We start from the raw sequence: 27352 nt of genomic DNA, 5'->3' as shown, positions 1-27352 counted from the left end.
TTGAGGGTCTTGAGGAATCACCTAAAGTCTGTATAAATGCAGCCTTTGTTGGTCCACCCTAATTTACCTGATATTCTTACCTGACGACGAGCCAGCCCATTTGCAAGTCATGTGAATCGCTACCGTAGAGCTACAACTCCCGAAATAATTCCACAAATCGACTTTCGGTTTTGTCGGTCTTTTTATTTTATTTTATTCCATTTCTTTTTCAATTTTGGTGTTTTTCTGCCCTTATAAGTGCATTTATTTGCTATCAATCGGTTTGGTTTTGTATATATTAAAATTTTGAATATTCTGAGAATTTAGTGTGGAAACTGGCGAGAGTTGCTTTACCTGATCAGCTCTTGTTGAATCGTTTTGGATTTAAGGTTTTGGGTTGTGGATAGGTAGATATAGGTAGGTATACATAATACATAATTACATATTAAATAATTGCTTTGCTTTTGTCATTTCTTATAAATGGTATTTGAAAATAGCGCATTGTTGCGTTTAGTAAAAATATATTTGGGTTTCTACTGCAGCTTACAGAGTACAATAAGTATATTTATCGCATTTCACATTTGCTTTTGCTCAATATAAAACTAGCTTCAACGCCATTATTGTTTACATATATGTAGATCTCTATATATAAAGGTTTGCATTTCTTAATTCTCTCTCAAGGCATTGTATTTAGTTTGCATGCTGAATATATATTCACTTTGTTTTATAGTATATTTACGCTTTACGATTCGTTTAAATGTACAATTTTAAAACCGGCTTAGTTCCTTTCATTAGACGCTCCTGTTTGCTTTCTACTTTGTTTCATCCTCGCATCTTTTGTATTCGTTTTATAATAAATATCACAACGCATCCTGCAAATCTACACGCCCTATTATCCTCATTATCCTTATCATTCTCATCATGCATCGTCGGTCGTTCGCGTTCGCGTTCTTATATTTTTTGAAAATATACAACGCGCAATGAAGAGGTTTGAAAATTGCACAAATTACAAGTACATAACATATGCACATAACTCCTCGGCGTATGTAAAAGACATAGCGAAATCATAAATTAACCATAATAAAGATAATAATACAAAAACATTAGAGTTAACGAAACAACACATTCGTCACGTTTACGCATATTACAGCATATTACAAAAGTGAAAACATCTCCTACAACTAGAAAGGTGCTTCGCGGTTTCCTTCCGTTTGCCTGCCAACTATATAAAACTTAACTTAATCCTGACTCGGCCCCCCTCCCCGTCCCAGATCCGGTCCGGTTATAAGCTGACCAGCTTGGACGGCTCGGCGGTGGGCGTGGGCAGCTCCAGCGGGTGCTTGTTCGTGGAGGAGCTGTTGGGCACCAGGGGTCCGGAGACGGGCGTTAGCCCAGTGCCGCCGTCCATCAGGGAGTCGAAGTTGAAGGTGCCGGTCGAGGGCGTCTGAATGGGCACGCCCTGGATCTGTGTGGGCCCGCCCGCCTTGTTGTTGGCCATGGTGAGGTGCATCTGGCCCAGGGGACGCTGGAAGGCCAGCGTGTTGGGCCGCTCCTTGGGCACCTTGTTCAGCGCATTCAGCGTGGGGGAGTTCATGCTGTTGCCGATGCTGTTGATGTTGTTGATGCTGCTGCCGTTGGAGGTCACCGGGAAGGCGCTGCCGAATCCGACGGGCGCCGTGCTCGTGATCGGCGTCTGCAGAGATCCCGACGAGGCGCCGGTGGGCGTTATTAGCGTGGACAAGTGAACGTGCGGCATCGTGGACATGGGCGGCAAGGTGATGCGCTTGCTGGGCGGCGGACCGTCTTGGTCCAGGCTGGATCCTGAGTCGATGGCGCCATCGAGTGGCTCGTCCTTGATGTGCAGCAGCAGGCTATCGATGTTCGCCGCCGGCTTGAGATCCAAGGGCGAGTTGCTCCTCCCGGTGGAGTTCAGCGTGGCGTCCATGCCCGTAATCGTGCCGTTGCTGCTGTCGTTGCTGTTGTGGTTGTGGTGGCTGCTCGCGGCGCTGCCGCTGCTCCCGGCGCTCAGGAGTCCATCTGGGGCGATCAGACCGTTGCAGGTGGCCACGCTTAGAATGTCGGAGCGGATCTTTTGGCAGGTGGACCGGTGGGTGGCCAGAAGGTACTCCAGCTGCTTCTTGCTGTTCGTTAGCGCCTCGAACTCCTTGCGCATGCTGTCGCGCCGCTTCTCCAGCTGCTCCACCTCCTCGGTGAGCTCGTTGGTCTGGTCCACGCGCCTCTTGCGGCAACGGGCCGCCGCCTGTTTGTTCCGCTCCCGGCGCACGGCCCGCTTCTGCTCCTCCTCCGGGGTCATGTTCGTCGACCGGTTGGGGCGTCTGCCGCCGCCACGACGAGCCGGCGGGTTTGAGGTATTCGCGTTGCTGCTGCCCACCGACGCCGATCCACGGCTAGAGCTCACGGCGGCCAGGACATTGGTGAAGTTGTTGACTCCGCCGCCGTTCACACTGCCCACCATGATGTGGCCAGCTTGGTACGAGGTGCTGTCCGTATGGGCACTTGCTGCAGGCGTATGAAATAAAAGGGAGTTAGTAGGCGTTCGGGGGAATCCGTTTCAGCTTCACTTACAAGTATCGGTCGTGTCCTGCTCCTCGTTCATCTGCGTATCGTTGTACGAAGCGTTGGAGTCCTCGGACTCGCTGCCCTGCCCCAGGCTCGCATCGTATGTCTGCTGAAGTGGGAGCGAGGAAACACAGGTGGGAATGCCCATGCCCAGGGCATCAATGGCACCCATGGCGTTGGGTAGCACCTTTGGCACTGCGAATCCCGCGCAACCAGCAACACGATCGGTCTGCGTGTCCGAGAGCAAGTGGCCCAGGGTGTCCTCGATGTTGCGCGTGGTGGTCGGCGTCAACGTGGGCGTCGTCAGCGTGAGAACACTCTGGCCGGTCTCAAAGTTGCCGAGCTGCAAGATCAGAAGAGGTGCATGATTAGTAAAGACATCTATAAGTGCATGTATCTTAGAAGTTGGATTACTATTAACGCCAAGCCCATGACAAGCACAAAACCCACTACAATGCCATATCAGCCCATATCACGCATACGCAGTGTTGCCCGCGAAGAGCTAAAGGATGTTTGGGAACTTATTCTTATCACATGAGTAATTTGCGTCGAGTTCAGATAGCAGTCAACATCAAAAGCGATTGCTAAGTCTGTAAGACCTCTTGCTTATCCGTACATTTCTAGGAATTAGCGAACGTGTTTTTGGCCAAACAAAAAACGAAGCGAAGAGAGGAGAAGAAACCCAAAGAGAGGCGGCCAATCCATCACTTTGTTTATATTGGCCCACCCCTTTGTGGTTCCGCATTTGTTCTATTTTCGGCGATGATTAAGTACGCACGCCGCTTGCCAATTGTTTCGCGCCCAAATCTATCCCAATCTCGGCCAGCATCGATCTGTGGTACCTGCTGTAGGAAAAGCTCGTTGGCGAGGAAAGTGGCTATCTCACTGGCGTCCATTGCAAAGTTGTCGCTGTTGCTGTTGTCGCTGCCAGCGGCGGCAGATGTTGCAGTTGTGCTCGATGTTGCAGCTGCAGTGGTGTTGCATGTCGCAGCTGTGGTGTTGCATGTTGCTGCTGTGGTCGTCAAGGCGAGTTGCGCCTGCCCGGGGGATTCGGTCCAGCCGGAGGCGGAGGACTGGGACTCAGGAGGGTAATGTTGCTGCTGCTGCTGGTAGTAATTAATGGGCATGCAATTGTTGTTGTACTCCTGTTGCTGCTGCTGCTGTTGGTTGAAAAAATTCTGCATTTGGCAGACGGCGGCCATGGCAGCCGCATTGTTGCTGTTGTGACTGCCGCTGCTGGCAGCGTAGGCGCTGCTAGCAACATGGCCATAATTGTTGCTGCTGCTGCGCAGTGGAAAAGCATTGTGGGCAACCGATTGCGATTGCTGGTAGGCTGGCTGCGTGGGCAGTTGCCGTTGCTGATGACGCAACTGCTGCGGCGGCGCTTGCTGTAGCTGCTGCTGCATATGTTGCTGTTGCTGCAGATGCTGCTGCTGGGCAAAGTGCAGCGATTGGTGGTAGTAGGGATGGTAGCACGCATTGTGCGTCCTACCGTTGAGATTTTTCATCATTTGTTCGCTGCTTATCGATCTAAACCTAAATATTAAGTATACGCACTCGCGTTGCGTATACGCACAGTTGGGCGGCTGACTAGTATTCGTTGGGGTCTTAGCCTAGCTAAGCTAACACAACAAGTGGGACAACAATGATATATGCGACTTGTATTCAACATCAACAAAAACAATCCAACAATCTAACAATCTAGTTACTAGCTAAACTAGAGTATATGTACAAATGGGGACTCTGTTCGCCCCGCAAGTTCGAAAGTTTCCTAGCAATGGGCTGATGATCCTTCCTTGTCTTTATAATTCCGGACAATTGGATGCTCCTATGCTGTTTGTTGTCGCAGTGTAGTTCTAGTTGCTTAGAAATTCGTTCGTTTTTGGCTTTGTTTCATAGCTTTTTTGTTTTGTGTGTATTTCGTTTGCTTTCTGCGTTGGCTCTTTCCTAAAAGAAAGGGTTCGTTTGATTTGACTTCTTGCTAGCTGCGAGCCGTGAGCAGATTTCGTATGGGTTCGTTGTTCGATCGCTCAGTTCTCGAAGTTCTGGCTCTCCGGCGGCCTCAGCCGCTTAACGATAAGCGTTTGCTGATTTCGCAAAGGATTGAGATTGAAACGCACATTCCGCTCGGCGAAAGCGCTCATAATCGACGCAGTGTATCGTAAGTGTGCGAGGACCGAAATCCAGCGGCACTTGTCCAGGTCAAGTCGCTCCACTGGGCGAGTCAATTGCGATTATTATATAATTATAGAGATTTACACGGACTTGGAGCCTTGAGCTAGTTCAATTAATGCTGCATTTGTTTGTCAGAAATTCCTCGGCCATGGGCAACGCCTCTCAACGCAACGAGTTAGGCCTCCCTTTGCGCTTTTATTTCTGGGTTTGGCTATATATGGTATATATATATATATATTCGTGCGGCATATATATTTCGATCCACGCGCTTGCAGCCGAGAAATGTGCGTTGTTTTGCGTCTATACGTAGGTACATATATCCGACTGATTCGTTTTTTGCTCCTGATTCGTTTTGGCAATGCACGCGCGCCGAAAACCCAACGACAATTGCAGTTTTCCAAATTTATTTTCGTTTCGTTGTTCGAGTTTCGCGTTTCGATTCGATGCGATTCGAGGAAAAGCGCGCGCGCGATCGCTTTTAATTGTTAGATATTTTCTAAACTTCGATGGTTCGTTGTTCGTTTGCGACTGAATCGCATCAGTATCTCCGGCGAGCGAAATTGGCAACGATCGCGATCGAGAGATGTGTGCATATATACACATATGTATATATATATTTTTATATCTTGAGAACTACCAGAGAACCCGAACCCGAATCCGAATCCGGAGAGGTGTCCGCTGTCTGCTGTTTGCTGGGCGTGTGTTGTGCGAGCTGGCTGCTCAAATTAGAAGACAGCCGCTGGGAAATCAAATGATCCTAAACGCTGGCTGCTCTTAATTGAGCGGCTGCCCACACGACGACCACGCTCGCGAAATATGTATGTACATATAGTTAGCTATAGTAGAATGTGGTGTGGCTTATGTACATATGTATATGCAACTGCTTCCGATTTGCCGAACTTGCAGAGGCTCATTCCTCGCTTCCACGGAAAAGCCTTTCAGTTGCCCATAAATCAGGCCCACTGTTTTGGCCAAAAGCGATGGTTCCGAGTAAACATGAGCTACATATATATGTCCGATTCGACAGATGTCCCACGAACAGGTGTGTGCGTGTGGCACATCCACATTAACTAAGTTTTCAGTTCAGTTCAGTTCAGTTCAGACCCCCTGTCTCGCCAAGAGCGTTTATTTCCGTCGCCAGCAAGTTGGCCAATACGCTAATTGCTGGCTTTTGTTGTGGGCTAAGAGCGATACACACAACCAGCTGCACTGGGCGAAAAAGTTTAAACTTCTGTTGCATACATTTCGAAGTAGTATGCCTGCTTTTCTCTCCGTGCAGCGAGTTCGAGCGGCTTGTGTGCTTATTTATTTGGCGATCTTATCGCAGCCGTGTTTCCCAATCCCAAAGGCCGTTCCCTTATTGACAGCAAACAATCGATTTTATTCTTTGTGATATATTTACTTTTTAATTTCGTGCGGAATTTACTTTCAACTCGGCCGCCTCGGCTGTAAAACACCTTTGTTTGGCGGGCTACTTTCGTTTTAACCCACTTTTCTGCCATTTGAACTTGTCCCTCGCGAACATGAACCGCATTTAGCCGATGAATCAGTCAATTTGGATAATGTACGTATGCAAAACAAGTGATGATATAGAATGCTATAGCGTGAACCACTGGCAATCAAGAGCCGACAATTGAATTGTCTAAATTGAAGCCAGACAACTCGGATGGCGATCTCGATTCTCCTATCGGACAGAGCGGACAGATCGGACAGCGCCATATCTCCGGACACCGAGTTCACATCTGGGGGTCAATTATGAACCAAATGAAACGAGCAGCGAACATCGAACAGACAGCAGTGGAGAGCAAAAAAAGTAAAACACTGACGTAGTCAGCGAAAAGCAACAAATTGCTGACTAATACATGCGACTGCTGCAAATTTGATTACGGGTGGTTCAAGCCAAAGCAAAGTGGCCCCCAAAAGTGCTTTGAATATACTCGGAAATGGAAATATATGGAAATATAATCTAAAACCTAAGAAATGCCACTTCCCAAAGGAATTCCCTGAAAACTCGAACTTATCAATTGCCTGGAAAACCGCGCTACCATTTTGATTGATGGGCTAACTTTGACCTTGGCGCTGATTAGTTCAAAAACGCATTCAGAAGTTTTTAGAAAATGGGTAGAGAAGTGAAGGTGCAACAAGTTGAGTGGCTAAGAAATTCTCGGGCCCGAGACTTTGCCTTCTGCTTTCAGCTGACGTGTTGGGCTATTTTTAGGCCAATTTTAGCCTGACAATGACGTAATGACGGCACACACAAAATACAAAATAAAAACTTGGCATCGTCGAAGGCAAAAACAAGCGGTGGCAAAACGAAAACAGCGACGACAATTTGCATTGTTTAATATCAAAGCGGCTAATAAGCGTTTGAAGCGGCCGAAACAAAGGCTAACAGAGCGCGTTAGCATAGGCCGCCGTTTTGGCCAAATGTTAACTAAAAGTTGGCAAACTTCAAGCGCGCGTTTCGCCTTTGTTTTAACGCTTTAGTTGCTTGTTAAATACAAAAATAATAATACAGAAATTGCATGCCGAAGGTCGCCGCTTGTTTAGTTAGAAATGCGCATAATTATCCGGGCTGAATAATACAATTTTGATTTTCAATCGGCTAAGACGGGGTAAATTCTACTCAGCATTGTTTGCTCAAAGTTGCAGCAATGTCACAGCGAAACTGAAAAAAAGAGACTTGAAAAGTTGACAAGTTCAAGTGCGGCGTCTTCGGCGTGTTGCAAAATGCACTGCGAGAAATGGCGTGCCAGTGTTAATAAGCCACTTCGAGTTTAGTGATGTGCAAACGTAAATCATGATGCATATTAGTAGCTCTACTTAGTTAATAGTTACTTAACATTCCGTTTACATTTAAGCCCAATTTTGTTCGCGGTGCACCTTCAGTTTTTTAAGTGCAATCGCACTTCCCTTGACGATAAGCTTAATTCCTTTGCTCGTACGAATTGCGCATATGTAAATGCAAATTCTGCGAATAAAACAATTAACGCAGGGAGGGGCGGCAATCATATTTTCTGTTTTATTTAATTTCATTTATTTTCGCTTATTTTTTGTTTCGCTTGCTGCTGGCAAAAGGCAAAAGGAGAACGTGACCGCAATGCCCAAGCGAAATGGCCGATCGGCGTGTAGTGTTGACTTCGCTAAGTGCCGCCTGTCTGCTGTCTGCAGTCTCAGTTGCTTTTCGTTTCTCCGGCTGATAAAGCCCCTTTCCCCATTTCCCCCCAGCTTTTTTCCCTGGCTCCAAAGAATTTTGGAGTGGCCCAGAGTCAACGGCCGGCGAAAAAGTCGACAAAAGTCGCATCCACACGGCTGGCCGGCCTTTTTTAGGCACGCAAAACAAAACACAGGGGAGCCCCCTTATATAAGCAACATTTATGCAAAGTATATATATTCATATATATACATATATATTAAGTAGATTTTTTGCATGAACAGAAAGCAGCGCCGTCATTAAAATCACTTGACGTTTGTCCATTTTCGAAACGCCCACACGACCCGAAATTGAATTAAAGTTTAACATTCGGCCATAATTCAAAATTTGCCAAAAAGCGCAGGCAGCGGAGTTAAATAAATTTGCAGGACTCGAAGTTCGCCGGCTGGGAGTTCGGTGTCAAATTAATCAGACTTTTTTTTCCGAGGGCGTGGATGCAACAAATTTGCCAGAGATATATGTATATACAAGTATATATATTCAGAAAGGAAAAAAGGGGAAAAATATTTATGTTCTGCCTTTTAAGCGGGTCAATGAACCCCAGTTGTAATTTGTATTTCAATGCTACTTATCAATCGATAGCCCACTTCGCTCCTTGAGATGGCTTAATTAAGCCGATTTGGCCAACTACAGTGGCCACTCGCTACACGCAAGCAGGCAAGCACATGCAGCTAATAAAATGACGCGACAAAATGGTCTGGGAATAATTTATTTAAATGCATTTCGGCGCGACAGAAGCAGAAGCGGGGAAGCCCCTGAAAACGGGCGAATTTATGGCGGAGTTTGCATTCGAGGAAATGGCAAACAAGCGACGCGACTTTCGGGCGCCGCAAAGGACAACACCCAGCAAAAAGCACAAAAGGACGAACAGGACGAACAGGACGAAGTGCAAGCTAGACAGCAGTAAAAGTTGTTTTCACTTTCCAAGCGACGTGCTATTGGGGTTTTCCTTTTCCATTTCCACTTCCATTTGGCTCTGGCTTGGCCAATTCCGAGACCGCAGCCATCAAACGCCAGGACATTTGCCAACGCCAAACCAGCGATGGCAGCTCGAAATAAAAGGAAAGGAGTCCTTCAATTACAGGACAACCGCACTCGCTGTCAAATTATCCGCAGCAAACTTTGCTGGCAGCTTTGCTGGTAGAAGAGGCCGAATGCCAAATGCATTTGATTGCGCCGAGAAGAGAGCCCATTAAATCGACTGTAAATGCAATTAAGTGCGCAGACACATTTAATGCTTAATTCGAACTTAATTGAATGCACTCCAGCAGTTGCACGCTCCGCAAGCATGACGATCGCGCCAGCTTCACAACTATGTATGATGAGTAGTTGGCCAAAATGTGCGTTTTTAGGCCAATTCTAGGTGCCTGTGGGCTGGCGAGCAGCTCTAGACAAAGGAAAGTCACTGTCTGCCCTCGCAAGCAGCGCCTTCAAGTGATTTCTTTCATCTCAATGCCCAAACTCCAACTCAAAACCAATCGAAGTCGCCCACATGTGAGCCACCGAAAAAAACAATTGCGAAAGTAAAGCCCCTCGAAAAAGCACAAAAACATTGCTTCAAGAGCAGTCCATATACGGCCATTCGGTTAATTAAAAGAAAGTTGGACTTTGGCTCTTTCGGCGGCTTTGGGGATAATAATGTGGGGGCGCTGCACGTTACATGCGCTGTTTAATGGAACCATTTGGGGCTAAGCAAGCGTTTGACTTGCAGCCCGTCACTTTGAACCGCCACAATTGTAAGACTTATATAAAATATATAGATATATATGGGATTATAATGAAAAAATACACACACACAGTGGTAAAAGTCGAGTATCAAGTGTCACGCGAGTGTTTTTGAGGTCCACGAGTCAAAGGGTCACTCAATCGGACCCTCGTTCACTTTCTACCATCAAATTAAGCCCCCCTCACATTTGGCCGTCTTTCGCGGCGGAAAGTGAAAAACAATATTGTATGTACAGAACTTGATAAATTGTCACGAAAATCGCACGTGTGCGATATCAGCGAATGGCGCCGGCTGTTCCATGTGCCTCCAAGCCAAGCCAGACCCAAAAAACCAAACCCAAGCCCGAAACCCAGACGCAGTCGCAAAACCCAGACCGGATCACTCGACTGTGAAGTGCAGTGGGCAAAAAATGGCTACAAATGGGTAAATATGGCCAAAAGACAGCAGACGAAAATGCAAGAAGCCGACTTTAAGCCGGAAAATGGCATGAAATCGCAACGTGCCTCGCAATCGAGGGTGATTTTTGGCAATAACTTTTTAGCTTTTTTTTATGCAGCAGGGTGCACTTGCTTGATTTAATGAATCCGCACACGCAAAAGTTAATAAATTAACAGGGGTGCGAGCAAGAGTTGCAAGAGTTCAGGAATATATCACAATCTAAGTTTATTTGAACTGAATTATTTCCAATAAAAACACACATTTCATAATCAGTCACGTACATGCTTTTCAATAATTACGAAACCAATGATGGATGCCCGCACTAGCCCCCAAAATAAAAAAAACACTTGCCACATCCAACAATAATTCCCTTATCGCTGGCAAAGAATAAAAGAATTCATTTTCGAGTAATGGGCGCAAATCGGCCGATCGGCCGAATAGTTGAATACGTTGAAAGTTCTTATCGCAGGACAAACACAATATAAACACATACAAATGGGGCTTTTGATAGGCATTGGGAAAAAGGGGATCTCCGGCTTCCAAGAAACCAATTGGCAAACGATAACGTCCATATGAATGCACACTCGTACGTATTGTACATATGGGTAGCAGTTAGTCCGCTCTTGGGAATTCTAGAAATTTCATGGCAAACACCGATAACGCTGGCATTTAACCAATTCAACCAAAAAAGGGCGGGACCCTGCTACCCTGCTAACTGAAATGGCATAGGCGTAGGCCCGGCTCGTTTCTTACCACTTTTGGCAGCGGCGACAGCGGCATGTTGAACAAGTACTCATCGTTGAAGATGTTGTAGCTGTCCAGCGTCATCTTGTCGTAGATCAGTAGGTCTTCCGTTTTGACTGATTTTTATTGAATAACCTAGGGTGTTTTGAATGTATTTGATTCGCTTTTGATGCGTTCGGCCGCACAAAGTCTGCCAAGTGACTCAAGCGATTTCTGGCGAAATTCGCCTTTGTATTCCGCACACCGCAGCACTGGTAGCACAAAAGTATCTGTATCGCAGGCTAAATGTATTTGTATCTGTATCTGTATCTGCGTTCCGCGTGTGTCGCGCGATCGTGCGAATTATTTGTTATTTGGGCTGTCTGTTTTCAATATTTCCTAGAATTCTCGCTCTGTTTTTGTTGAATTTTCATGCTGAGAGAGTCGCACTGTTAGCATTTAGCACACACTTCAGTACTTTTCACGTAATTCGCACGACTTGAGCTTCGAACTATCACTATCACTCTATTACCGAAGCGTTTGGCTCGGCCAACTTGTTTAGACTAAATGCGTCATCGCCGATGGCTCGCTTTTTATTCGAAAAACCCGGCCAGGGCGAATGAGTGTTTTTTTATCGCACTCAGAGAGCGCGAAGAAAGCGAGTGAATCGAACGAGTGAGTTAAAAGCTCGGCCGCTCTGGCATTTCCTGAGCGAACTCGTCAAAAAGCAAAATAAAGTGAATAGTGCTCGCAGAAATACGTGTATCTCGTGGGTTAAACCCGCCGCTCGCTGACTTTTGGATACTTTTCGAGATGTTTTTTTGGTTTTCTTTTTTTTTCAATTTGGAGGGGGTGGGGGGTCGTTCTCTCACGTGCCCAGTTTTTCTTTGACTACGCTTTTTGTTTACCCGTTTCTTGGGCACCCGATTGCCGATGCCATAGCCACATTTATCTTATCGCCCCGACCAGACAATTTAGTTATGACATAAGCAACTAAATTTAAAGCGCCCGGTAAACCCCACCGACCCACCGAATGCAGCGACGCCATCAAATGAATGGTGCGCATTTGTGGCTTTGCTCCTCTTATCGGGGAATGGCTTTCCGAAATGGGTCGCCATAGCCAGGCGATCGGATGTCGCCGCCGGAGGCTCAGGTGGCTCCACCCCGCTCCATTCCATTCCATTCGATTCTCCGCTGTTGCAGGTGTTGTTTCTAGGCATTTATCTATTGATATGCCAGCTTTCAATAAATATTGATGGGGCCCCACCGGCCGACGGCCATGTAAAAAAAAGGCCGCGCTGACCTTGTGTCGCAACTTACATGAGGAATGAGAACCCAAACCGAAATTGAAACCCCTTGGTAGAGTAGTTGCAGGAGGGGTGGGGGGGTTGCACCCAAATGTGGGTCATGTGACACTGGACATTTGTGGCTCCACTAGCTCTGTGGTCCCTGCTCTACTTACCTGCAACGAGAGAGCGAAATTCAAAGTCAATTAGTATTCAGGATCAACTACATAAGTGACCCAGATCTATAGTAACCCACGGAATCTTTCCATTTTAGATTCGCTTAAGTTAAGTGTGGCTGATTAGGGCAGCTAATCTCAGTGATTCATAAAATTTCTCCAGATAAAATATAACAAAATCGTGTGTTGCTATCGGCACAGTTTCCTGTGGTTAAGGAGGTCTACTTAAAAGCGCCTAGTGATATTTATATATTGGAATTCTGGATAAAACCCTCTACTTCGGTAGCATAATGTCCAATAATTGTTGCTAGCAATATTACTTTGTCCACGATAAAACAAATTTCGGAACAGTAGCCGCCGCAGGAAGTTCATTTCGCATTTTTAAACTCACTCTTGACGTCACAAAAAAAAAACTGAGGTGATAAGGCCGTCTGACGTCTCCGCTTACAGTCCAGATTGCGAGCACTTCCAGCTCGGAAGCTGGAGCGGTAGAGTAGTCTGCTCAGCTCTTGCTGGCCAGAATCACGTATCGAGCTTCGCACAGCAAGTCGGTCAAAGTCAAGTCAAAATTAACAATTTGGCAGACACAACGACAAAACAAAAAAAAAAAAAATCAAATAATGAATAATGAGCGATTCCGCCGAATGCCTTGGGTATAACATGATAACAAGCCGTATCTGCAAGGCGTTTACATCAGGGGTTTAAAATAAAGTTATCATTGCGTATTGTTTTCCTTTCAAGCGATAAGAAAATCCACGGCGATAACATTTGCAGTTCCGTAGCGTGATCAAAACTTCCGGTGGTGATGGAGGTCTGCGTTTCGATTCCGATTCCGATTCCCATTCGGAGTCCGGAGTGTCGTAGGCTCCATCACGATAAGATTGAACAATGGTGGGGGGGTGTATGGTTTTTGTATCTGGGCCTTACGATTAACCAATGTTTATGGTGTAAACAGAAACCCGAGTTGGCAATTGCGTTGTGATTAATTTTTATAACTCCAAAGTGCCCTTTTGCTCCATTTACGTGGAAAGTGAACGGTTTTATGGTATTATTCTAGTCGATGGACTTGGGTTTGGGTGGCTATATCACAATATTTATTGAAATATAAGACATGTAAGCAGGCTGTTTAACTGTAGCTTTACATCTTTGGAACTTATTCACACTCAACTCGTTGATGTAAATTTCCCAATTTAGTTTGTTCAAATTCCAGTGACTAAGAAGAGAGATGATCACCCGCTTGAAGAATTGGCCGTGCCTGCTGAAACGCTTCTCGATCCAGCAGATCCACCAGTTCACCCACCTGTCCGGCCGCTTCGAGCGTGCGCCTCAATCCAGTAAATCCCCGCGGGATCCCTACCTCGTCACTGTGGTGCAGGGAAGATCGAAGAAGCCGCGTTTTCCGGGAGAGCGGTCCAATCAGCGTTTCGGCGAGGACAGCTGGTTCGTCAACTCCACGCCCCTGGCCGAGGTGATGGGCGTGGCCGACGGCGTGGGCGGCTGGCGGGACTTGGGCGTGGATGCGGGTCGTTTCGCCAAGGAGCTGATGAGCTGCTGTTCCGGGCAGACGCAGCTATCGGACTTCGATGGACGCAGTCCCCGGAACTTGCTCATCGCCGGCTTCCAGGAGCTGTCCCACCGGGAGCAACCTGTGGTGGGAAGCAGCACTGCCTGCCTGGCGACGATGCATCGGAAGGACTGCACCCTGTACACCGCCAATCTGGGGGACAGCGGCTTCTTGGTGGTGCGAAATGGACGGGTGCTGCACCGCTCGGTGGAGCAAACCCACGACTTTAACACGCCCTATCAGCTGACAGTGCCGCCGGAGGATCGGAAGGAGAGCTACTACTGCGACAAGCCGGAAATGGCCGTGTCCTCGAGGCACTCCCTACTACCCGGCGACCTGGTGCTCCTGGCCACCGATGGCTTGTTCGACAACATGCCCGAGAGCATGTTGCTCAGTATATTGAATGGCCTAAAGGAGCGTGGAGAGCGCGATCTCCTGGAGGGCGCCAGCCGGGTGGTGGAGAAGGCCAGGGAACTGTCCTTGAATGCCAGTTTCCAGTCGCCCTTCGCCATCAAGGCCAGGCAGCACAATGTTTCCTACTCCGGCGGCGGGAAACCCGATGACATCACTCTAATCCTGTCCAGCGTCGAGGTGCCAAGTGTCTAGTCAAGTCAAGTCAAGGCGTCTGCAGCAAATATTAGTCCGTGTCCATCAGCAGTCGGCGATAAAAACCCAAATATAATTTGTTTATACAGATATAGGTCTTGAAATATGGTATACATAAACTGGCGTATTTATAGAAACCTCCAGCGGATGGGGAGTGTATTTTTGGGACATTTTTGGACATTTCAATTGGCATTTCTTTGGTATATCAAGTATACGCAGTGTTGCGTATAATCGATTAACTTGAATATTCCCTCTAATCAGAAGTCGTGATATCATCGCAATATCAAACAAAATAATTAAAAACTAACTATTTAAGCTGCTAATTACGGCATACAACAGGTAACACTAGTATTGACTTATTATGCATTCAGCCATTGTGAAATTCCGTAATTGCTTTTCTACTATCGCGACCGCAGCTGTACTATATATTTGTTTATAAAGACGCCGATTCGTGTGTGCCCATATAGGTGTTCGTTCATTCAGCAAACGCGATTATGAATGGACGGGCTACAACCGATTCCACACACACATCACCTCGCAGAGCGGATGACTCATCGCCGTTTTAACCAGAATTCGCGCGTTTTGTTTTGCTGTTTTCCATTTTGGCCCACTTGGTGTGGGAGAGAGGGACGTGCCACGGCCTAGGGCATTCAGCTCCACACTTGGCACCCACTTGCCAGCCGAATGCCGGAGCCACCAGAACCCGTTTCACTCGCACTCTGAGTTCCACTCACTTGGAGTGGAGTCAAATAAGTGCTCCCCAAACTGGTCAACTCAGCTCGAAGAGAGAGGTAGCCAGGCTAAGTTGGGCCAAATCAGGCGATGCGAGGCTATGGCATGGCTGTGGTGCTGCTGCTGGAAATCCCAATGCAGCATTGCGAAATTCCCCCCGAGCATAAGGGATTCCATAAGAAACAAGGAGGTCGACGGGGAATTACCTCGGAAAAGTCGGATAGGAATTATATACCTTTCGAATATTCCAGAAACTGTGGCATATTTTATAAAGCCTTTAAGCTGGGATAAGATGGAATCACATCGAAAAACACCATATTAGGCAGGTAAATTTTAACGACTTAATGGATGCATTTGTCAATTCCTTTCGTGAACCCAGCATACCCCCATATTTCAGTTGCACTTCAAGGAGTTGACACAATCTGGGGAGTGTTGAGTGTGTGCGGTTGGTCGGGCGTCAGTTCGCGATAATTTCCTCCGGGCTTATCTCCTCCTCCCCGTTTCGCACTTTTCAACGCCATGGCAAATCGAACCCGCTGGCGATGGTGCAGTCCCTCCGACGACGACGATCCCTCCTGAGCGACCCCCTGGCATTCCAGCGCCTGATGCTGCGCCTCTTCTTGGAATTCCGCACTGGATGACGCGGCACAAAGTGCATTTGGAAAGCCGGGGGAGCACAGGATCGTGTAAATCTTTCACTGGCGAGTGCATTTTCTGCCACACTCCACTCCGTTCCAGATGTGCTCCAATTCCGGCGGGCAATCCGGCCAATTCCAATTCCTTTTCCACACCCATTTCCCAATCCCATTTCCGCCGGCTTTTCGCCTGGAATTAGTTGTACTGTCGACGTATAACTCAATTAGGCGAATAGAGGGTTTTAATCTCTGGCAGTTAGCATTAAGTAGCCACATTCTCCTTGGGAGAGTTTAGTAAATAGGAGGGAATACATTTGCATAAAACAAAAGCTTAATTAACAAATTTCTATTATACTACTCATCTGCGATAGATTGGTGTTTGTATTTACTATATTATTTATATTTCAGATGAAAGCGTGACGCCCTATCAGTGCCCCATCTAAACCTCCCCTCCCCCAAATCCAATTCCTGATAAACGTATTTATTTCTGCCACTTTTGCCTCCCATGACGGCCCCATTTTGATTCCGAGAAAATCGAAAGCTAGTGCGAAAACACGCAACTTCTGACATTTTCCTTTGGCTGCTTCCATATTTTTTTTTACCAGCTCGTTAGTTTGAAATGCTCGATTGAGTGATGACATAATGCTCTCGGTCTTATTTTCCGTGGGTAAATAGCCATCGGTATGGAAAGGCGATCGCTTTCCTCTGGCCACCAACTTGTGACGTCATGGCGTGGAGTAACCGTGTTGACCAAATTTGGCTCTCAAATGAATCGCGGCCCGAAAACCGGCTCCTCTACTCCAAAGTTGTTTTTTTTCAAAGGCCTCAACTTATGCTAAGTTCAAGCCATTGACGTCATGAGGGGATTTCATTAGCGTAGCGCCAAAATGCACAAGCTAAACGTTCTTTGAAGTGCAGATAGCGATGTATGTATCTTTCATACCGGTGATTTCCCCTAATTGAAATAGCAAATCTGGAGAAAGAACACAGATCCAGATAAGCTAAGTCGTCTTGGTAGAGACCAGATAAAAAATGGCCAGCTCATCCTATAATTAATCTTGTTATAAAGTTTTTATGCTTACAGATGGAGTTAGCTAGCATTTGTAAGCTTTACATAATATTATTTTGAATAATATTATTATTAAGTTAACTTATTTTACTACATCACCACTTTTCGTAGAAGGAAAGCTAACGAATAAAGCCGATAGGTAACCGATTGATCATTTTCCAGTAAGAGTTATATTTACCTTTTCATATCACTTTTTAGCCAGAAGCCCACAAAGTCAATGGCCAGAAGTCAATCAAAGAAATCGCTTGTGGGTAACAAGTGAATTGCAAGTGCACTCTGCTATCTACAACATCTATTTATATGGATTTTAATCTATGAACGTGCCTAAAGCAACGCGGTTGAATTGTCGAAATCCCCGGAAATTTTCCTGGAACAATCGAAAGCCATAAAAATAAAAGCAAATATGAAATAAGAAATGAGAAATCGAGTGCGAGGACAGCAAAGGCGAAATGTCGTAAAAGATTCGCCATAAAAAACGTAGGAAACGAAGCCGAAATTACAACAAGACAAGAACAATTAAATAATTAATTGTTTATTTTGTTGTGTTGTGATGTGTGTGCATTTATTTATTTATTTGCTGGCTAAGTGAGCACGCTGATGTCGATGGCAACAAAGGCGGCGGCCGAAGCATTGGCTATTTTATATTTATTTATTTTTAGTTGATGCGCACATTAAATTGGCAATTTCTGCTGGATATCCGATCGTGATTATAAAGCGCTAAAAAACGAATCTTCGAACGCGGCTCTGTTCTGTACAGTTGGGGTCGCAACGGAAGGGAACGTTGGCAATTATAACGATCAATACTAAAAAGAATCTAATAACAATTAATCACCTACCTTCTAGCACAATCTTTAGGATTTATCTTATAGGTGTTATGCCTTCTACGATATACGATAGGTTACGTAACATACCTATAGTGATCTCATGTGATCTCCAGCTTGTGCTTTGCAATTAATAAAACCCTATTCTCTTGACCCCGAGTGTGCAAACATAAAAATCCGTAAAAAGGTTATCTCCGAGGAGAGTTCGCTGCTCGTTAGCCGATTTGCTCGTGACTTTTAATGCGTTTGCTTTTAATGCATGGAATATTTATGTAGCACGCTGCATGTTTTATGCAGCGCAATGCGAAAAAGGCAATTTGAGTTGTTCAAGTGCACAGCACCATATTCAGTATTCATATAATCGCAAAATACAGTGAACACCCCTCGCACCAACCCCAACCCCACCATCCCGATCGAGATATCACCATACCCACCATTGCATCTCCAACATTTCGACGCGTGAGTCGCTTGACATTCTAAGTGGAATACCAGCGAGATTCGAGGGGGGATTCGAGGTATTCGGGGGAGGAACGGGGGTGAGCCGGAGCATCTGAGTGCCACTTGACCTTGGCATTGGATTTAATTCTATGGCGAAATCAACTGCAGCATAATTTCGAATGTCAGCCGAATGGGAAAGCGGGGTGGAAAGATATAGGAGGCGGTATATGTCGCTTGTCAAGTCTGGTATTAGCCGGGGGATTTACGTGCCGAACAGAAGACAAGTCTATTTTCGCATGCAAGATTTCCCTTTGAATTCTTCGCGCAGCCGAAAGGGTACTGAGTGCTAGGCATCATTGCTAATAAAATAAAATATTTATGTCATCAATAAACTTCGTCAATGTTTAAAGCATATTTCAGATAGATATGCTATCCAGTATTTCATAGCTTGCCGCAGTCCCAAGTGGAATCCAATTAGAAACGGAAGCGGAAGCCTTGACCTCCGAGCGGTTTCTTGGCTTATTGGCCACATTGCAGCAATATGAAATTGGCGATGCACGTGTTGCGAACGAGAATCGGGCAGCAATAAAGACCGCACCTACGCCAAAAAAAGAAACAGATGCAGGGTGCAAATATCTGTCAGATACGAGATACAAAGGGGATGGCGATGGCTGGTGAGGGGAGTATCCGAAAACCAAACGAAATAGAAACAGAGAGATAGTGGAAAAATAGAAAAACAAATGCAAAGAGGGCAACCTTGGCTGCGACTACGAATCAAGTGCAACGAGGGAATGCACAATAACCCACTCACTCACTCGCACTCGCCGCGCTCTCCCACTCACTTCGCCTCTCTCGCATGCGATAAAAGTATCTGTGTGAGCTGCTCGCGCTCTCTGGCTCTCTATCTCTCCCCCTCTTCCATTTAACTGCCTTGTGTGCGTGAGAGAGCGGCACAGTGACAGCGCGAAACATCAACAAAAGTGTAAATTGAAATTCCAAAGATGTCGACAAAGTAAATACGAAATAAAAACCCAAAACGAGACAGCGGCAACAATAACAATGGAAAGCTACAACAAAATGCGCACCACACAATTCGGCGAATAATCATAATAAAAAAAAGGCAGACGAGTATACAGGGCAACAACAAAAAACAAAAAGTTCAATATATTTTTTAAACAAGTTTCCAGACCCGTATGTGTGCCGTTTTCTATATGTTTTCGCCTCACAGACAAAGTCAGCCGCTTTCTGTGAGATATGTTGAGATTCTGATCCAAAACCGGGGGGAGTACGGAATTATTGCGTTCTATGCAGTACCAGTTTGTACCGCCCCACCGTACCGATCCTCCTCCATCCCACTTCCTCTTTATTAATCCGAGTGAATAGCAATAAAACCAGATGGCAACGAAGCGGGAATACCCTTCTAACTTTTATTAAAACTTGAGTTTAAGCAATGCCTTTCAGATTCTCTCGATTCAACTATCTGCTTTGGAAGTTCAAGGCAACCATTCACTATTGGTATCACACTAATTTTGGGCTTATTGACCAAGTTTCTTTAGATTATCTTTGCATATGACCGAGTTACCAAGGTGCATGTGACCTATAGGAAAGTACCAGACCCAGTTTGTTTATTTCTGAAGTACTCAAGCACTGAAAGAGCAGTTCCACTCGTGGATTCTTCCAGTTGGAAAACCTTAGGTTGTGAAGTCAACCCGTTCTCCAGCTGATAATACCCGCGTATGTAGGGTACACAAATAGAGTATCGCACTTACGATAAGATTGCGCGTCGGTGTTGCTATTTTCGTTGTCGCCGTCGATATCGCAGCGCTTAGATCGGCGGGCAGAAAGTTCAGCTCCTCCTCCTCCACCGCCTGGTTCTCCTGGTCCTCCGGGTCGTCCTGCACCATCCTGACCCTGTCCTGTTCCGCCGGATCCGGATCCTCGGGCTTTCTGATGGCGGGCTTTTTCGTTGTGCGCTCCACTTTGACTTTCATTGTTGCTGCTCTCCAGTTGGCGATTATAAACAAAACTTACATGTGCAGCTGGCACTCACACACACAATCACACACCAGCACACGAGCGCACACACACACACTCTCTTTTCGCCTTTTTTGTCTTTTCCAGTCAATTCTGTAGATTAAAGTCGGGCGAACCACGCCCCGCTCCACACACTGTTGTTTATCGAACTTTGAACGCCTTAAGGTTGAATATTTCGTAATTATCCACGGATTTCTACCGCTCTGCGGGAAAAAGCGATGCTGTATTGCAGATATCACACGATAGTCTTGCAGTTTTTCGACGGTTTGTTGGGAAAGTTCTGGCTTTGCGCTTGTGAAAGTGTTAAACAATCAAGTGTAACAACAAGTTGGCTGGATTTCCTTCGGGGGCGGGGGTTCTTTGTCTCGCTCCAACCAACGTGGCTCGTGGCGCGGGCGAGTGGGAGAGCACTAGTGGGCGTGGGGCGTAGGGGCGGGGGAGGTTGGGTGGCACTGATGGACTGCGGCCGATTAACGGGGGTGAGAGAGAGAGACAGAGAGAGTGGCGCGAGCGAGAGCGAGAGTGAGAGGGAGACGGCCGCGTGGCTTTCCGCTGCCGTTTGCTGCAGTCGCGTTTCAATAAGTTGCCTTAACAAAAAGCGAAAAATAACTGAACAACTGGCAACTGGCGACGGCAAAGACCGACCGCTCGCTCCATTCCGCTGCCTCTGCCTCTGTCTCTCCCGCTATCCGCTCCTCTCTCTTTCCCACTGCAGCGAACAGACGGGTGACGTCTTGGCCATTGCCTCGCACACACACGCACACAAACGCGCGCGCTGCGAGCGGCCCACACAGATACACGCACACAAGCGACAAGCCTGGAAATTCAAGTTGCGTAGATGCCAGGGATGCATAAGATATTGAAATAATCGGAACCAGTTGCAGACCTAGAGATATTTGAAGTTTTACTCTTAATAATTAGAATAATTATTCAAAGGTTCAAAGATTTATAATATTTTGGCCACTTTTATCTATCTACTACTACTATCTAACATCTACTTTTTTATTTTATTCCTTAGAAATGTAAACTTCCTGCTTCAGCGAAATCATTTCACATGCAACTCCCTTGACTTAATTTCGTTTTAATAATGCCAATTAGCACCTTGACTTTTTAAATAATTCCACACTTCCGTTAGCCGTCACGGAATTTCACACTTCCCAAAATATCTCCTTGACCAGCGCAAAAGCAATGAAAAACAATCGGTAATCAGAAAAATCCATAAAACCGCACAAAACCGCATGGAAAAACCCGGCTGAGCGATTTTCGTATGCTCCGCATGATTCTCGCGGCCCTGGCGAATATGGGTGTGAAGCGGGGACCACAGAATAACTGTCAGAATGATGCGGCAAAAGAGGGAGAGCCAACGAGAGAGCGCGAGATAGGCAGCAATCTCACAGATACAGATACAAGTTGACTGACGTGCGGTTATCGCATGCGATTTTTGATTCAGATAGATAGTAGCTCGATTTCGAGTGCGATTCACTTTCCACTCAGCTCAGTGTGAATGCACTCAAAGTGGCAATTTGGCGCGCAACTCGTTTGTTGACATTTTCCACTTGAAGATACGTTTTTGTTTTGGTTTCTCCATTCTCTCTCGATGCCTACCTCCCCTCCCCCATCCATCAACCAAAAAGCAAACACTCAAGAGAGCGGGCACATGTTGGATTTTGTTGCTTTTGAATCCGATTTGTGTGTTATGTATGCCAAAGTGGCGCGGCACGCATCGCCACTCTGAAATGGATGACGGCGATGACTCATCGGGGTTTTTACCCACGGATACATGGGCATAAATACCAACACAGCGGCATCTGGAGAAACTGTTGTGGGCCGCCCGCAATCGCAATCCACAGATATTCAGAGACTTTCAGGGGCTGAGATACGCGGACAGGTTACCTGTGTTTATTCCCCTTCCATTTTCGATTCCAACGCCAATTGGCGCCCAATGCAAGTGCCGCACGTCGAGAAAAACATCTAAATTTACACAAATCTGGAGAAATCGGCGCTTCAATATTATCATATTCTTTTTTGATCTTCTTTTCGATGTTTCAAAATATGGTGAAATTAAACAACTGTTGCTGCTTTTGTGGTTGTTATGATAATATTTCAAGCTAGGTAAGCTCTTTCCCCTTCAATCTCTTTGCCACATTTTCTTCCAGTGCCACATTTTCTTCCATTTGCCGATTGAGGTCAGTTAATGAGTGCGAGTATCTGCGAGATGCATTTGGGCGCGTGCTAAATGCTAAATGTGTCTATTAGCCTGCCCGAAGAAATGCACCGCACACGCATTAATATCCGTTTCCATTGCCATTCCCATTCAGATTTCGATTCCGAGTCCGATGCGAGGCCCATTAGGAGATGTGTCCAGGTAGCCGAAATGTTTTGTGCCCATTAGCTGCGAGCAGTGAGACTGGAACTTCGGCCTGGACTGAGACTCCTTTCACAGCACGAGCCCGATAAGCCATGTCTGAGTGCCTGGCGACGCCCTAGCACTTCCCAATCCAGAATTCCCGATTCTGGCCTCCAACGAGGGATATACTACTCGTATACTCGTATCAAGGCTGGGGGTTGAATGCCTTTTTCTCGATGCTAATGTGGCTGCAATTTGCCAGGCGACTTCACGGGGCAACTCCGATTAGGTTACAATTCTAGCTCATATTTTATGGGAAGTGGAAGTGCCGCTCGAAATCGGAAGCGGAAACGGCTAAAAAAAGTGTGCTGCTTATCACTGAGCGAGTTACAGACTTAAAAAACACCACATACCAAGTGTTTGAGTTTTCAATTGAGCGAATAAGCAAAAAGGTGGTACAATGAATCAATGAATTTATTATCAGATTCGTATAAATACGTTCACCCATCAAAGATTTGTTTTTCAATACAATGTTTGCATCTTAAATATTATATTACAAAATAATTATATGTGTATTTCACTTCAAGTGCTTGACTGGCATTCGATTTATTTAAGTCCACACAACTTGAGTTCATACTTAATTATTTACTTGACGATATGATCGCTTGAATATTGTTTACATTGATTAAAGTTTCGATCACGTCATGGAGCGACGTCATCGATTCGCCAGTAAGTCACTGAGTTCGCAGAAAACTGTTCGTATTTCTTGGTATCGAATGAATAAGCCAAGAGAGTTCCAGGTTTTCTAAAACAACCGGGAACTTAAGGTTCGGATAGGGGTATACATATATAAGGTATTAATCATATGCAGAGCTATTTCCGTTGCAACAAAAGTGCACGTGCAATTTCAAATGAAAAGTGCTTGCTTTTTTGCATTGGATATCAAGGACAAACACTTCCCCAGCCATTGATTGGAAAACAAGTCCCAAAACAATCGCGCTGGAAATCGAAGAGACCTTCACTCAAAAACAGCTGATTGTTGGGTCCGCTAATGGGCTTAATGTGGGGAGGCGGAGGGGCGTGGCTGTTAGCCAACTAGCTGCAGCTTAAATGATTAAGAAAACTTAATGAGTTTGTTGTAGAACCGTTTTGCAGCCAGAAACGAGGCAGAAACAAATCGAGCGACGCTCATTAAAAAATTAAGCATACGGAATAATAACAGATATGGCAACAATAAAACCTAAACGACTGCAAATTAAAGTTGTTAATTTCGAGCGCTTAATTGTTTTTGTAATAATTAATAACAACAAAACAGAGAGGCCACAAATTGCGCACGAATTAAAAAGCAACAACACAAGTTCAAGGACAGCTCGAAAATCAACATAAAAGTTTCCATTTCCAAAGGGCTTAGTGTCGACTTAAGAGTTTCCCCAGCACTTGCGACATTCATAGCACATATTTTCCTGGAAATCGATTAATGGTTTCGCCAGCGAATGTACGCATATGCATTTTGGAACGGCTTATCTTCATAAATGACCTAAAAAATCGACTTCAAGGGTAAACATTTATTCATGATTCCGTTGGGACAGCAGTTTCTTAGAGTTTCTAATTGTGCATTCGATTGATTTGAGAACTCATGGTATATTATACCTCAGCATTTCAGCACTTAAGATAAAGAAGAGCTGTGATCTATTAACTATACCTAATCAAAACCCGCAACCCAATATGATTCAGCTTGTCGCTGGCATCTTGCTGATTGTTTGATTGGCCTGATTGATAAGCAACTGCATGACCCGTAGGGAAATAGCGAGCCTAACCAATGCGAATCCATTTGGCCTAGTCATGGCGGCTCCCCATAACATGGCCCACAACGAGGCCCGAAGATAAGTGGCGAAAATCAGCCCGTGAATGCGTTCTGGAGTGGTCGGCTCTTGGCATTTCCGTTCTACGCTTTCGCTTTCCAGCTGAGTGTGTGCTCTTTCTCCGCTAGCCCCGCGGACTGGTGGACCCGTGGCTGTTTACGGCGCTGGCACTTCCTGGCCAACGGTTCGTGACTTTGCCAGTGGCTGCTTATCTGGAGGAAGGTGCTCCGGCGTGCGTTCGCTGTCACCGTGCTCAGGTTCAGGTTGTAGTATTCTCCTGGCGTAGTGTTCCGAGGCAAAAGCGTAGACTTTCCGGCGCGACTCGGACACATGTGGGCATGCATCACCGGCGTATTTTTACCCATGACGCTATCAGGTGCGGGGACTCTAGAGCCCAGATTAGGCGACAAGCAAAGGGGTTTTCTGCCAAAAGATAATGTGCCCCTGACGGCACGAAAATTCACACTTGTCTGGCTATCTCTTTGCCCCAAATATATTCGAGTGAATTTACAGAGAGCAGTAAGTACTACTTCCTAGCGGACAATAAAGGTATTTCTAAGATAGTTGTACCTTTAAATAAAGCACAGCTGTTGCAAATGAACTAAAGTGTGAATCTGAATTTGCGATGTGCCTGCGTGACTTTAGCCACATAATTGTAATAATTGATCTGATTTTAGCTGCTTTAAATACACTTGAAACTCCGAAGGGCTAAAATTAAATGTCACCAACGTGCTTTTGCTGTAATGGGGTGAGAACAGGTCAACATCACTTTCGAGAGGTTAAATAAACCCTTTTGTGATCGCTTAAATCTGTAACTGTCTGCCGCCTTAATTTAAATTTATTTAAATCGCCTCTATATATACTTGCAAATTACATATACGTATATGCGGAGATCCAGTTTGTTTTTGTTCGCAGTTGAAACAAATTAAATTACGCGAAATGTATTTTTTATTGTTTGTTTTATTTACTTATCCCCTTTTTTTGTGTGTGTGTTTTTTGGGGAGTGGCTTTCCCACGCCACAGCGAGCAGTAAATGTTTACTTCAGATAAAGTAAGTATGCGCGCTTAATTTTGGGCGAACGCTCCGCTCCACATGTCGTATGCGCAACGAAAGCTCAAGATCAAGTATACGCCCCCTGGCCGCCATTTTGGCTAGATTACCCAGCTCTGAATTTCCCAGTACCGCACACAACTAGCGCGCAATTAAAAAAACATGCGAAAATCCAACGGAAACAAAAGCGAGCAACACTTCAACTTGGGGCGAAGCGCCGCCCACCAAACCGCAAAACAAAAGCATCCACAAATCATGAGCTCTGGGATGAGGGAGATGGCCAATCATAATGCCGCCTTGTGCACTTGTAACTGTATGCTACACTGAGCGCAAATCCGATTACTAATGCCCAGGGAAGTTGCTTAGAAAGACCCATTTATAGACTACTGAGCATCGATTAGAAAAGGGTTTCGCATATAAAACTACTCCCTTCGACTGCCTCGAATATCAGATACCCTCTAATATCAGTCAAGCAATAGTCTCTTTAATCGTAAGTACTTAACTAGTCTACTCACTTGTCTGCCCATTTGAAGGGATGCATAATCCTGCCGCTCATGCTGCTGCTGCTGCGACTGATGCTGCTGCTGCGCCTGGTGTGCCTGGTGCTGCTGATGCGCTGCTGCTGCTACCACTGCTGCTGTTGTGGTGGTGGGCGCCAGGAATTGCTGCTGCTGCTGCTGCTGGTGGCACTGGTAGAAGTGGCTGTTGGATTGGGATGTTGTTGCGGGCACTAGATGCTGCTGCTGTTGCGTGTAGTTGTTGTAATTACAATTGGGTTGCATGTACTGCGGTTGGTGCTGCTGTTGTTGCTGCTGCTGCTGTTGCGTCAAGTGCTGATTGAAATTGACATTCATGCTGTTATTGTTGTTAATGTGGCGCTGCTTGTTGCAATCGGTTATCCAGGAGACGGCACGCAGTTGCTGATGCTGCTGCAGCTGCAACAACGCATTGTTGCTGCTGATATTCGCATTGTGCCCGTTTGCCCAAATGTAATTATTATCGGGCGAATTGAGCTGCTGCTGTAGCTGCTGCTGCTGCTGCTGTTGCTGCAGCAGTTGATGCTGCAGTTGCTGCTGCTGCTGCAGTGCGTTGTTGTTGTGCTGCATCTCGGTGGCCTTTAGTGCAATCATTCAACGGGCAACAAATTGTCAGCGTTTATCACAAGATGCTGCAATTTCCTGCTCTCCTTTGTTTGTTTCTTACTTTTGTTATTTTTGCGAACTTATTTTTGGCTTGATTTATCGCTGCTTCTGTTTTGTTTGCCGCACTTACTACATGTATTTTAACTGTACGAAACTTAGTAACACGCTTTTGTTTGGCTATATGTAATTTTTGGCAATTGGTTTGGATTGAGGGGGTTTGTTAAGTATTATTAAGGCTTAATTAATGCAGGCACTTTATGTCAGAAATGCACTAGTTAGTCTCAAAATATTTGTGAGAAATGTTTCACCATACATATGTTATTTGTATGCTATGTTTACAAGTTAACAAGTTTGGCTGTAGTTTTTTGTAGTATTAAATACTTTTCCTTATTGACTCTAGTGACTTTTGGTTTCAGCTCCCGAAATCTCCACAGATATTTACACAGAAAGTTTTGCTGCTTGCGACTGAGTTCCTGGCAATTTCACGCTGATGACTCAACCGCTACATCACTTTGCATATTTTTGAAATGCGCTTTATTAGGTTCGCGATCGATTGTCCGCCGATAGATTGGCAATTTTCGATATGCGATTGCCGATCAGCACGTGCGGGACAAGTGGCCGGGTAACGGTAAACGAGGCGTAAACAAACACCGAATCGGGCAAACAAACACGGATTAAATTACGTGATTTAGCCATAAACAGGCGACGGAATCGAAAAAACCAGACACTGCATGTTCTTTTTAGACACACATAT

At 45.7% G+C, this 27352-nt stretch overlaps 2 protein-coding genes across 5 annotated transcripts; one reads left to right on the top strand and one right to left on the bottom strand.

The window, feature by feature from the left end:
• Positions 1–162: 162 nt before the first annotated feature.
• Positions 163–26902, bottom strand: LOC6612743 (transcription factor kayak). Of its 4 annotated transcripts, none has more exons than XM_032720291.1 (3): positions 25972–26902; positions 2566–2902; positions 163–2499 (listed from the first exon to the last, which is right to left on the bottom strand). In XM_032720291.1, the coding sequence occupies exons 1-3, from the start codon at positions 26584–26586 to the stop codon at positions 1262–1264; spliced, it is 2190 nt and encodes a 729-aa protein (XP_032576182.1). In that variant the 5' UTR covers positions 26587–26902; the 3' UTR covers positions 163–1261. The 4 variants fall into 4 exon arrangements, with proteins under 4 accessions (XP_032576182.1, XP_032576183.1, XP_002037246.1 ...); XM_032720292.1 differs by lacking the exon at positions 25972–26902 and adding an exon at positions 19932–20778; XM_002037210.2 differs by lacking the exon at positions 25972–26902 and adding an exon at positions 10866–11400.
• On the top strand, positions 13102–14602 carry LOC6612742 (protein phosphatase PTC7 homolog fig). The gene has a single exon (XM_002037209.2). The coding sequence runs from the start codon at positions 13523–13525 to the stop codon at positions 14465–14467; it is 945 nt and encodes a 314-aa protein (XP_002037245.1). The 5' UTR covers positions 13102–13522; the 3' UTR covers positions 14468–14602.
• Positions 26903–27352: the final 450 nt, after the last annotated feature.

Source organism: Drosophila sechellia, chromosome 3R (genome assembly GCF_004382195.2).
Source record: "Drosophila sechellia strain sech25 chromosome 3R, ASM438219v1, whole genome shotgun sequence".
Classification (NCBI taxonomy): domain Eukaryota; kingdom Metazoa; phylum Arthropoda; class Insecta; order Diptera; family Drosophilidae; genus Drosophila; species Drosophila sechellia.
This window is presented reverse-complemented; position numbering and strand designations above follow the sequence as displayed.

What these genes read in the sequence shown, in the direction of transcription:
- LOC6612743 (XM_032720289.1), bottom strand. Translation starts at nt 4,070, where the DNA reads ATGATGAAAAATCTCAACGGTAGGACGCACAATGCGTGCTACCATCCC. An exon ending in ACGAGCTTTTCCTACAGCAG is followed by an intron (nt 2,903 to 3,401) that starts GTACCACAGATC and finishes CTGATCTTGCAG; the next exon opens with CTCGGCAACTTTGAGACCGG. An exon ending in GCAGGACACGACCGATACTT is followed by an intron (nt 2,500 to 2,565) that starts GTAAGTGAAGCT and finishes ATACGCCTGCAG; the next exon opens with CAAGTGCCCATACGGACAGC.
- LOC6612742 (XM_002037209.2), top strand. Translation starts at nt 13,523, where the DNA reads ATGATCACCCGCTTGAAGAATTGGCCGTGCCTGCTGAAACGCTTCTCG.